At 37.8% G+C, this 12999-nt stretch overlaps 1 protein-coding gene and 1 pseudogene across 5 annotated transcripts in view; one reads left to right on the plus strand and one right to left on the minus strand.

Moving 5' to 3' along the window:
- The window catches only part of ZDHHC17 (zinc finger DHHC-type palmitoyltransferase 17), a 143404-nt gene that overhangs the window by 24929 nt on the left and 105476 nt on the right, over positions 1 to 12999 (plus strand). For all 5 annotated transcript variants that reach the window (XR_005370377.1, XM_038558507.1, XM_038558510.1 and 2 more), the window contains exons 2-3: positions 1516 to 1619; positions 11105 to 11227. Coding sequence is in view for 4 of the 5 variants with exons in the window: in XM_038558507.1 (XP_038414435.1) it covers positions 1516 to 1619; positions 11105 to 11227 (227 nt within the window). In the remaining variant the exon portion in view is untranslated. The remainder of the gene's footprint in view (positions 1 to 1515; positions 1620 to 11104; positions 11228 to 12999) is intronic.
- On the minus strand, positions 604 to 780 carry LOC119869445 (annotated as a pseudogene).

Here is a 12999-nt window from a genome sequence, read left to right on the forward strand (position 1 = left end):
TCAGCAATACTGTTGTTGCTGTCTATATTTAAAAGGTTGACGTTTGGGAATTTCTTTTTCTTGCATTGGCTTTGATTTTTAAAACATAATCTATTAAAATATGTATTTAAAAATTCCTGTATATACGTTAACATATATATATTAGTTTCAGGTATACAATATAGTGATTCAGCAACTTTATACATACACTGGTCATCGTGATAAGTGTACTTTGTAATCCCTTTATCTATTTCACCCATTGCTTCCTCCAGCCATCTGTTTTTCTCTATAGTAACAGTCTGGTTTTGGTTTTTTTTTTTTTTTTTTTTGGTTTGTCTCTTTTTCTTTGTTTCTTAAATTATACATATGAGTGAAATCATATGATACTTGTCTTTCTCTGACTTATTTTGCTTAGTAATATACCGTATATCCATCCATGTTGCTTCAAATGGCAAGATTTCATTTTTTTTATGACTGATGTTCCATACCACGTCTTCTTTACCCATTCATCTATTGATGGACACTTGGGCACTTTTTATCTAATTACTGAATTTTTTGGCAACCTCTTAAACTTAATGTTGGTTCTATCATATCCTGACTTGAGGATGCAGTACACCATATTGTGCTTTCTGGATAGCAGGCCAAACATGTTCAGTTTTCTGTTGTCATATAAAAGATAATTGTATCTTAGTGTTGTGTTATATTGAGGAAGCTATGCATAACAAATTTTGTATTTTCAATTAGCAATAATCGCGCCTCGGATAAACCTCATTGGCTACGATACTGCCCCTGCGCAAAGCTCAAATTTTGTATTTTAAGTAGAAAATTATGTATAGCGTACAAGCTTTGAATGGTTGTAATATTCTGTAAAACTGTTTAAAATTAAGAGTGTTGGCCTATTTAGAAGTATTTAAGCAGACTTATATTTTATCAGAACTGACCTGTTGTTCCTTACTCACTTAATGGTAGATGTTTAACAAGCCCTCAGCATAAAGGAGTTTAAGGAAAGATAGTATCCAAAAATAATAGAAGAATAATTTCCATTGGTTTGTTTCTTTACCACTTTAGAGTTTATTTGGCATGTGATGAAGGTTTTAAAGTGTTAGGTGTTAGAGTGTTGTTGAATGGCTGTGTTGTATACCTGAAACTAGTGTAATGTTTGTTGCATGTCACCTGTACTCAAATTTAAAATAAAAAAGAGTGTTAGAGGCAGCGGTTATGCTGGAATTAAAAAAAAAAAATTGGTCTGAGAGAATGAGAATTGATTTGATGAAGTAAGAGTTCTATGGAGCTAAAGATGAGTTTCAGTTGCAAATTTGTCACTAACTTCTAGGTTCACAGCTTTCTGTTTTAAGAGTATGCACAAGGGGTAGATCTATTAAACATGCTTTTTCTCTGCATCTTTAGAATAAGATAAAACTAATCATTTCAATAGTGAACATTTTTCAAACAGTGCAAAAGTGGTAGTAAAATATTGAAATGTTTTCTGTACCTTTCTTCTTAACTTTTGCCTTTGTGTGATTTACTCTTTAACAGGAAATCAAACCCCAAAGCCATTATAACCATGGATATGGTGAACCTCTTGGACGGAAAACTCATATTGATGATTACAGCACATGGGACATAGTCAAAGCAACACAGTAAGTTTTACGTTGTAATCATTATCTTCTTGGACATAGTATTTCTTGTGAAATATGAGCACATGTATTTATTTATCTTTATTGATAATTCTCTATTTGATACATTGTTCTCATACATGCTCCTTGTATAAATTTAACATAGCTGATATAAAGTCTTTGTCTAGTCAGTCCAATGTCTGGGCCGCCTCAGGGACCGTTTCTGTTAATTGCTCCCCCATCCTGAGTGAGTTACAGTTTCTTGTTCCTTTGCATCTCTTATAATTTTTTTTTGTTGAAAACTGGACTATTCAGATTCTATGGGGTGATAGTTTTTGTTTGTTTTAAGATTTTATTTGAGAGAGGGGGAGAGAGAGCACTGAAGGGGAGGGATTGGGAGAAGCAGGCCCCCCACTGAGCAGGGATCCCAATGTGGGGCTCGATCCCAGGACAGGAGATCATGACCTGAGCCAAAAGCAGATGCTTAACCAACTGAGCCACCCGGAAGCCCCTGAGGTGATAGTTCTTATATTAGATTCTCTTGGGGTTTTTTGTTATTTGTACCATTTCTAAACTAATTCTGTAAAGTCTGTGTCTTTGTCATGTATGGCCACTGAGGTCTCTGCTCAGTTAGTTAGTGGTCAGTAAATGATTGGACAGAAACTTCTTAAGTGCTTTTTGCTTGCCCAGAACCTCAAGGTCAGTCAGACTAAGAGCTTAGGGCCTTCCGAGGTCTTTGTTGAACACGTGCACACCACCTTATGCTGGTGAAGGGCCTTCTAGATCCCCAGGGATCTGTCAGAGCTTTTCAGGCCCCATGGATATCTTTTCCTCAGCTTCCGCTTTTAAGCTTTTTGATTTGTCTCCTGTTTGACCCAACTGTCATCTATTCTCTCAAGCAGCTGTGGTATTAAAATATTTCACAAATAGGCCCCCAGGGAGAAGCTTTTCATGAGTTTAGGTGAGGTTCCATAGATAAGCCTTTCGAGTGGAGTCTTGTTGGGAACCACCAGGCAGGTCAAATAATGACTTCTCTTTTGGACTGAGGCTTTGAGAGAACCCTCTCCCTGTTCTCACTCCAGGTACTGGTGTAACCGAACCATTGTGAGTTCACTCCTTGGTGGGTCACAGGTACCCCGGTGGAGTTGTCCTACAAAGTAAATGTTATTTGCAGCAAGTGAGGAGGTCATGGGGAATAACTTGCAAAGCTGTGACTCCCTGAGCAAGGGTGGATGGATTCCTTTTATTTAGGGTTAAGATGAATATTTTAAAAAGGGATTCTTGCCATCACATGTAGATGCGGGCATGGGTTTGCACACTCGCCTTAAGAAAAAGGAAACATGCCTGACATACATTGTATGTTATGTAGATGAGACCTGTGCTCCTTCTTGGGCAGAGATTTTAGTGTTACAGTGAGTCAAGGTAATTGTCAGTCATTCTAGAGGTTACTCCATGGTCCGTCTGTACAGGTGCACTTTGGGGCTTGGAATCAAACTGGTGTGGATGGCCTGGGCCAGCTGGAGGTCTTGTGAGGGCCATTGCTATCCCTTGAGGGGTGCTTTTGGCTTCCATTTGCGGGAGTTAAGAGATAGCTGGAAAGAAGAGCTTAAGGAAGAAATGTGGGACAGAGGTCAGTGAGTGGGCAGTAGGAGGTTAGTTAGGTCTTGGGGTCTAGCTGGTGATGCTAGTACCAGGAATACAAACATTTTTTCAAGGCTGCTGGGGAGCAGAGAGGCTAGGATTGAAATGTTAAAGTACCACAAAGTTCTCTGTTCTTAATGAAGCTCATTGTTCTTTTTGACTGAATGCTCCTTGGATTGCTGATAGCCTTTTATTAATGTCCAGAGTTCTGAAGAAGTTGACTGTTGACACTTAATGCCAGTTTTTTCTTTACTTTGGTGGAGAGACAAACTTTCGAAGTTTCTTAGTTCAGTGATGTCACTGTACTTTCCTGAATGTTATATAGTTGAAAATCAAAGCACATCTTGAATGTTAGTTATATAGTCGAAAATCAGAGTACATCGTGCGGCCTACTCTTAGCAAATTCTGCTGTGTTACGTTCATCTTTCCTTTTGAAACTGCTCCTTTTGATATCTCCTTTCTCTCATTTTTGATTTATCTGTTTCACCCATATGCATCATTTCCATCAGCAAATAGACTCCAGTATCTATCATATTAAGAAAAAAACAACCACTTTATCCTTCACATACTCTTGTAACTGTTCTATTTCTTGAAAAATATCTATGCTGTCTGTAATTTCTACCTTTGAAAACACTTATTTAAATTGTGAAACATCTCAATTCTTTGGTAAGGTATAGAGAAGAACATAACTGTCAGATTAAGCAGATGCTACTAACATTTTGCTGTAATTGCTACAGGTTGCTCAGTGTGCTACTACTCTCTTCTCCCCAAGGAAACTTCTCTTGAAACTGCTGTGAATCATTCTCATTCCTGTACATTTATTTCGACAAACATCTATAAACAAAATATGCCATTGTAATATATGCCTAAAATTTATATAAATTGTGTTCTACTCTGCATATACTTTACAGCTTGTTTATTTTTTTTTAATAAAAAAAACATAGCTTTTGTGATTTATTAGTGTTGGTAAATAAGGGCCTCATTGTTCAACTGCCTTGCATTCTTTTTTTTTTTTTTAATATTTTATTTATTCATGAGACACATGGAGAGAGAGGCAGGGACACAGACAGAGGAGAAGCAGGCACCCTGCAGGGAGCCCAATGCGGGGGGGGGGGGGGGGGGGGGGGGGGACGACGACGACGACGACGGACACGGGACAGGACGGGACGACAACTTGACTCGATCCCCTGAATCATGCCCTGAGCCCTGAGCCGAAGGCAGATGCTCAACCACTGAGCTACCTCAGGCGTCCCTGCTCTGTATTATTCTCATTCCTTGCTGAGGGACACTTAAAATAGTTTCTGTAGTACTTTTTAAATTGCAAACATTGCATCAATGAATGTCCTTTTTCCTGTGTATACAAGTACTTCTAGGGTAGATAACTCAAGTGGAATTTCTGGCTTCTACATTATGTTCCCTCATCTTTACCAACTATTGCCAAATTGATTTCCAAAGTGTCTGTGCCAGTTTGTACTTGCACCTGCACGGAATGAATTCTTTGATTACTTCTTGCTAAATCCTAGTTTTGTCACACTAACAATTGTCAGGGTTTTTTGTTTGTTTTTGTTTTTTTCCCCAAGATTTTATTTATTTATTCATGAGAGACCCAGAGAGAGAGAGAGGCAGAGACAGGCAGAGGGAGAAGCAGGCTCCGTGCGGGCAGCCCGATGTGGGACTCCATCCCCTGACCCAGGATCCAGGATCACGCCCTGAACCAAATGCAGACGCTCAACTGCTGAACTACCCAGGGGCCCCAACAACTGTCAGTTTAAGAGTTGTGAAATGTTTTTTTTTTGTTTGTTTTGATTGTCTTTCTCTGATTACAAATGGTGTTGAATATATTTCCTGTGTTTATTAGCCATTTAAGTTTATTCCTGTGCAAACTGCCATTTTAAATCCTCTACCCATTTTGGGTTCTTTTGTCTTTTTGTGATTGATTTGTAAAAGTTTTTTATGTATTTCGGTGGAGTCCAAAAGAAGTGAATGGTATCTGTGTCCTCTTGGTGCCCTCCGGAGTCCTGTCTTGCTACTCTCCTCCACCCCTTTGCACCCCCCAGTCATGCAGCTCACCATTCAGTACTCCTTTCCAGGGTGTCAAAACTCGTATTTTTTTTTCCTGCAACAATGTGATAGGAACTTGTCCTCTGGAAACCTGGACTTGCACAGAGGTTCTCTCATCTGTGGGTTGTTGTCTAAGATAGCATCATCCAGGGTTTCCAGAACCCTGTCAAGAAGGACTGGAGCCAGTTTATGGGCCACTGCAAGATCCATGGTTGGATCTGTCTGTATATCTGTTACCCAACACATGGGTGGGTGAGACTTCTCAGCTCCCTTCAAGTGTGGTACTGGATCCGACAACTCCCACAGAGGCACTTTTGTCCATGACTAGATCCCAAATTACTGTTGTTGGAAGGGGGACAGAACGATAGATGTCTTATTCTACTTTGATGCTGACATCACTCTGGTCCATTTCTCTATACTCTTTTTCATTTGTTTCCACATTGTACCAAATTGTTTTAATCGTTTCTTGGTCTGCACAGTTGTCTTAGCTATTTTTAGCCTTTTACTCTCACAAATGAATTTTAGGCTCTACTTGAGAAGTTCATAAGATACTCATTTGTGATTTTAATTAGAATTTCATTGAATTTGTAGACCAATCTGGGGGAAATTGATGTATATATTTCTTTAGGTCTTTAATGTCTTTCATAAATCTTATTTATAGTGAGAGTAGTGTAATTAAATATGCTTCTCATTATTATTTTAGATGGTTTAGCATTTCATATTATAATGATGTAGAAATCTTTAAAAAAAAATTTTTTTTTAAATTTATTTATGATAGTCACACAGAGAGAGAGAGAGAGAGAGAGAGAGGCAGAGACATAGGCAGAGGGAGAAGCAGGCTCCATGCACCGGGAGCCCGACGTGGGATTTGATCCCGGGTCTCCAGGATCGCGCCCTGGGCCAAAGGCAGGCGCTAAACCGCTGTGCCACCCAGGGATCCCAATAATGATGTAGAAATCTGATCCTAAATTTATTTTACTTGGATACTTTGTTATAATGATCTTTTTTTTTTTTTTTTTTTCCTGGAAAAAAGATAACCTCAGAAAGATACGTAATTCCCTTAAGGAAGAATTACAGCATATACTGTATTTACTAAGTCATAGTAATTACTTTTTCAGTATTACTCACTAGGCAAATATTTTACTGAACTTTACCTTGTAAATACCATGTTTTTCTTTTCTTTTTTTTTTTTTATGATAGTCACAGAGAGAGAGAGAGAGAGAGAGAGAGGGGCAGAGACACAGGCAGAGGGAGAAGCAGGCTCAATGCACCGGGAGGCTGATGTGGGATTCGATCCCAGGTCTCCAGGATCGCGCCCTGGGCCAAAGGCAGGCGCCAAACCACTGCGCCACCCAGGGATCCCTCCATGTTTTTCTTAATTTTTATTTTTTAAAAATTTTGTTTAAATTCAGTTAATTAACACATAATGTATTTATTATTGGTTATGATCATCAGCCTTATGTAACACCCAGTGCTCATTATATCACATGCCCTCCTTAATGTTCATCATCCAGTTACCCCATTCCCTCCTCCCTTCCCCTCTAGTGACCCTCAGTTTGTTTCCTATGATTAAGAGTCTCTTATGGTTTGTCTCGCTCTCTGATTTTGTCTTATTTTATTTTTTCCTCTCTTCTCCTATGATCCTTTGTTTTGTTTCTTAATTTCCACATGTGAGTGAAATCCTGTAATTGTCTTTCTGTGATTGATTTATTTTGCTTAGCATAATATCCTCTAGTTCCATCCACATCTTTGCAAATGGCAAAATTTCATATTTTTTTTTGATGGGTAAGTAGTATTCCCTTGTACCACATCTTTATCCATTCATCTGTCCATGGACATCTGGGCTCCTTCCATAGTTTGGCTATTGTGGGCATTGCTGCTATGAACATTGGGATGCAAGGGTCCCTTTGGATCAATACATTTGTATCTTGAAGGTAAATACCCAGTAGTGCAATTGCTGGGTCATAGGGTAGCTCTGTTTTCAACTTTTTGAGGAACCTTAACACTGTTGTTCAGAGTGGCTGCATCAGCTTGCATTCCTACCCACAGTGTAAGAGGGTTCCCCTTCCTCCACATCTTTGCCAACATCTGTTGTTTCCTAACTTGTTCATTTTAGTCATTCTGACTGGTGTGAGGTGGTATCTCATTGTGGTTTTGATTTGTATTTCCCTATGCCGAGTGATGTTGAGCATTTTCTCATGTGTCTTTTGGCCATTTGTATTTCTTCTTTGAAGAAATGTCCATGTCTTCTACCCACTTCTTTTTTTTTTTTCTTAATAGTGTGTTTATTTATTCATCAGAGACACAGAGAAAGGCAGAGGGAGAAGCAGACTCCCTGTGGGGAGCCCGATGAGGGACTCAGTCCCAGTACCCCAGGATCACAGGGTCACAACCTGGGCCCAAGTCAGACACTCAAGCACTGAGCCCTCCAGATGTCCCTGCCATTGTTGAGTTTGATAAGTTCTTTATAGATTTTGGATACTAGCCTTTTATCTATGTCATTTGCAAACATCTCCCATTCTGTAGGTTGTCTTTTGGTTTTGTTGACTGTTTTTCCTTTGCTGTGCAAAAGATTTTTATCTTGATGAAGTCCCAGTAGTTAATTTTTGCCTTTGTTTCCCTTGCTAAATATCCATTTTTAAATGACAGTTCTTGCAAACTATTCAAGTTTTGGCATTTTCATAATTAAAATAAATGGATTTACACTTGTTAACAAAATTATTTCAAAATATTTTAGTGCATCCGCATGAGGTTTTTATAGGTGATATATTTAGGTCTTTCAGATTCTGTATATATAATGATGCAAACATTTCCAAACATACAATTTTTAAAAAATATTCTCTTTACAGCAAGTTTTTTTCTGAAGTAGAAGTAGTTACTTTCTGTGTTTAAAATACTGCTTTTGCCTTGAAGGGGAACAGACTGTCTTTACCCATTTTAAGAATATATGGATGGGGCTCCTGGGTGGCTCAGTCAGTTAAGCATCTGCCTTTGGCTCAGGTCATGATCCCAGGATCCTGGGATTGAACCCCCACATCAGGCTCCACACTCAGTGGTGAGTCTCCTTCTACCTCTACCTGACTCGTGCTCACGTGCTCTCTCTCTGTCAAATCAATAAATAAAATCTTTAAAAAAAAAAAAAAGTATATGATTGATAGCGTACTGTGCATTCATTTACCAGCCCCTGCCCCCACAAAAGCTAGTAACTTTGAAATACTTTTCTTTTTTGTTAAAGGGAAAATGCAGTTCATTTCTTTGCATGGTTAAAAAGATTTTCGGGGCACCTGACTGGCTTAGAGAAGTGTGTAACTCTTAATCTTGGGGGTGTGAGTTGAAGCCCCATGTTGGGTGTAGAGATTACCTACATATATACATTAATTTAAAAAAATGATTTTTGTTGTCACTTATCACTTATTTAAAGTATGAGGTAGATTCTGCTTTTTAATGTGTGTCTAGTTCACTTAACTAGGCACATGTAGGCAGATTTCTGAAAAAGAACAAAGAACTTAAGGTACCACTGTCATCTCCTGTGGATTGTGGAATTCTTGCTCTTCCCAGGTTGATTACCTTGTGCATGTGTGTGTGCATGTGTACACACGTAGTACAGAGCCAGAGAGGGCAGCAGTGTGAAGGCTGTGTTAAATATTAGTGAAGCTTGATTTACTTTTTTTTTTTTTTAAGATTTTACTTATTTATTTATTTATGAGACACACACACACACACACACACACACACAGAGGCAGAGGCAGAGACACGGGCAGAGGGAGAAGCAGGCTCCATGCAGGGAGCCCGACATGGGACTTGATCCCGGGTCTCCAGGATCACACCTGGGCTGAAGGTGGTGCTAAACCGCTGGGCCACCCCGGCTGCCCTGAAGCTTGATTTATTAACTACCCCATGAATATAGGTAGATGTTTTAATATTTACTTCGAATGTCCCATTATGTCCCCCAGCCTCACCCTGTGGTGTGCCTTCTCCATCTTGGAGACCACTCTGGGAAATTACAAATATACTCAAAGCTCATTTAAATTTGCTTTTGTGTCTCATATTTCCAAGGACCTGATATTTTGTTTAGAATAAAATTGATGGTTTTTGAGGCTCCATGATGGATTCTTGGTGGTTTATTGTACTGTTCTTTCTTTCTTTCTTTTTTTTTTTTTAAGACTTTATTTATTCATGAGAGACACAGAGAAAGAGGCAGAGACACAGGCAGAGGGAGAAGCAGGCGCCATGCAGGGAGCTCGATGTGGGACTCAATCCTGGGACCCCAGGATCACGCCCTGAGCCTAAGGCAGACACTTAACCGCTGAGCCACCCAGGCGTCCCTGTACTGTTCTTTCCATTTTTGCTTATGCTTGAAATTTTCCATAATAAAAAGTTTAAGAATTTTATATGGCCACACAGTGATTGAAAGCTGAAGGAGGGAGGAAAGGATCAGGCTTGCCACAAATGCCATTCTTCTTTATCAGATAAAATCATCTTTCCTAGAACTCTCTCAGTATACTTTCTCTTCTCTCTGATTGGCTTAAATGCATAGGACTCTTCTTCCACCAGTCCTGCTTCCCATCTCCACACATTCTTCTTTATTTGCTCTCAGGAATATCAAAGCTAAATTTGTAAACAAAGAATACTGAGGTTGGGAAGCATCCTTTCTTCTTTTTGTTCTTATAAATCATTGATAAGCACTTTGTTATTTTTTTTGTGATTTAATATTTTTTAACATAATTGCATTTGTTATAAAAATCTTTAAATGTTTTGTGGAATAAATGGTGATATTAGTAAAAACAAGCAATCATTAGCCATTTTATTTCTGGTATCCTTTTCTCTTCCAAGTGATGAGATATTGCATACTTGTAGATGAGACATTTAAAACTAAAAGTTTTACTAATGGGATTAGTAAGAGCTGTTGGAATATTGATTTTTTTAAAAAAAGATTTTATGTATTTATTTGAGATTGAGCAAGGGGGAGATACAGCATGAGCCGGGGAAGGTGCAGAGGGAGAGGGGCTTGATCCCAGTACCGCAGGATCATGACCAGAGCCAAAGGCAGACGCTTAACTGACTAAACTACCCAGGCGCACTGGAATGTTGATATATTTTTTTATGGTAAAAAAAAATTATAAAAAAAATTATAAATTATAAAATTATATTTAGATTCATAGCCAGCTGGACTCAGTTTAGATGATCCCAATTTTGTTGGCAACATCCAAAGCATCATAGGAGCCAGTCGAACATATGCTTTCTTCCTCCATCAGGCCTGATCAAGGTGCTGACCTTGGCCACATCAATGTCCTAGAGCTTCTTCGCAGCCTGTTTGATTTGGTGCTTATTGGCCTTGACATCCACAGTGAACAGTGTTGTTGTCTTCTATTTTCTTCATGGCTGACTCAGTAGTTAAGGGGAACTTGATGGCGTAGTGATCAAGCTTGTTTCTCCTGGCGGCGCTCTTCGAAGATATTTGGGCTGCCTTCAGAGACGCAGGGTCTTGGGTTGTCAGAATGTAGGTGACGTGCAGATCTTCTTTTTTTTTGTGACTGTGCACACCTTTCAGCACCGCTTTCTTAGCTTTCAAAGCCTTTGCTTTGGCTTCGGCTTTCGGAGGGGCAGGGGCTTCCTTCTTCGTCTTCGGTGCCATCTTCGTGAAAGGAGCGGAATGTTGATATTTTTAAAGTAACATTTTACCTTGAGAAGTCCATTTTAATTTCCAGGTATCAAAATGGAGCATTATTTTCTTGTAGACATGTTACTTTGGGGGTTAAATTTTTTGTCAAAAGTAGTAACAATCTCATATTTTCTTTCTTTTTAAGATACGGAATATACGAACGCTGCCGAGAATTGGTGGAAGCGGGTTATGATGTACGGCAACCAGACAAAGAAAATGTTACACTCCTCCATTGGGCTGCCATCAATAACAGAATAGATTTAGTCAAGTATGTGTTTTCTGCATTTTAAAGTAATTATTTATTATAAAATTATTATAAGTAATTATGAAAATTAGCAATTTCTAAAATTCATTGCTTTTAAAATGTAGATTTTATGTACCTTTTTCCTGAAAATTGTTTTTTTAACATATATTGATGCTCATTTGTACAAGGTGATGTGCCGAGTGCTTTTCCATGTATATTTCCTTTAATCTTAGTTCTTAAAATAACCCTGAGTGAACACAATAATTACTGTTCTCTTGATGTGAAATTTGATGCATAAATAGATGAAATATGTTACCAATGACATGCAGCTAATAAAAGTTGGAATCAGGGTTTCAATAATGTAACTTGCAGCTCACATTCTAAATGTAAATTCTATAGGGAAAAGCTAGAAAAGAGGGATTACAAAGATAATAGGTAATAATCTGTTTTAAATATTCATGCATACTGTATACTGCATACTTAGTATGCATAGTATGAGTGCATACTAAGTATAAATGATTTTTATTACTTATTGCTAATCTGCTTGCTTAGTATTAATAAGAGGTAGTTAGATAAGCAAGAGTCAGGGTGATAAGAAGATGTCTTAGTAAATCTAGTTTAATATTCTCTGACAGTTTTGACATAAATTCTTTAGATGAAGACATGAATCTGAAATAAACTAGTTGCAGACGTGCAGTTAAGTACAGCATACAGAATCCAGGGACAACTAGGATATTAATGCTAGGTAAAAGAATTCGTCCCTTTGAATACTAAATAAATTACTAAGCATTGAACTCTGAATCATTTCTTCCAGAGAGCATATCTCCATTTTATTTGTTCCTTTTTTATTCTTGTATGTCTAACCTTCCTTCTGCCTTCAATATGGGTCTACTGATATCTTAATTCTTTCTTTTTTGTTTTTTGTCGTAAAATGTTTTTATTTCATCTTCATTTGTGAAAAGATTTTCACATGGTATAGAAATCTAAATTGGCAGTTTTGTTCATTTTATTTTTGTGTTTTACTCATTGAAAATATGATTCGTCTGTTTTCTGGCTTCTGTTACTATTGAAAAATCATTCTAGATATTGTGCCTTAGAAGGCTTTTTTTTTTCCCCTTCCTTCTGCTTTTAAGATTTTTCTCTGTTTCTGGTTTTCTGTAGTTTCATGACGATGTTACCAGGTGGGGATTTCTCTTTATTTACCCTGAGTGAGATTGCAAGGAATTCTCTATTCTTTGGATTGATGTTTTCATCACTTCTGAAAAAATCTCAGTTATTATTTCTTAAAATATTGCTTCTACCCCCTCTTGTTTTGCTCTCCTTCTGGAACTCCAATTAAACATCTGTTTGACCTTTTCGTTGTATACTTTGTGCCCTATATGTACTACTATCCTTTGGTGTGCTTCATTCTGAGAAACCTCTAACTTACATTCCAGTTCATTTATTCTCTATGTATAATCTGCTGTTAAATCTATTCATTGTGTTCCTAATTTTATTTTTGAGTTCTAGAATTTTTATCATTTGTTTTTTTCAAACCTGTATTACTTAAATCATCTGTGGCTGAAATTTTCAGTCTTGTCTTGTATACTTGAACATAGTGAATATAGTTATTTTATAGTTGTATCTGAGAAGATAGCCTGTATCTGTTAATGTTGTTCCTGTGTGTGCCTGATTATCTTTAAATATGTACTAGACATTGTGCTTGAAAATTATTTGTTGAATAATTGGAGGCCTAAGATGAAATTTCCATTTGTTTTTGCTGTACCCACCTTAAATTTAATTTCAAGGCTTTATAT

Source organism: Canis lupus, chromosome 15 (assembly GCF_011100685.1).
Source record: "Canis lupus familiaris isolate Mischka breed German Shepherd chromosome 15, alternate assembly UU_Cfam_GSD_1.0, whole genome shotgun sequence".
Lineage (NCBI taxonomy): Eukaryota > Metazoa > Chordata > Mammalia > Carnivora > Canidae > Canis > Canis lupus.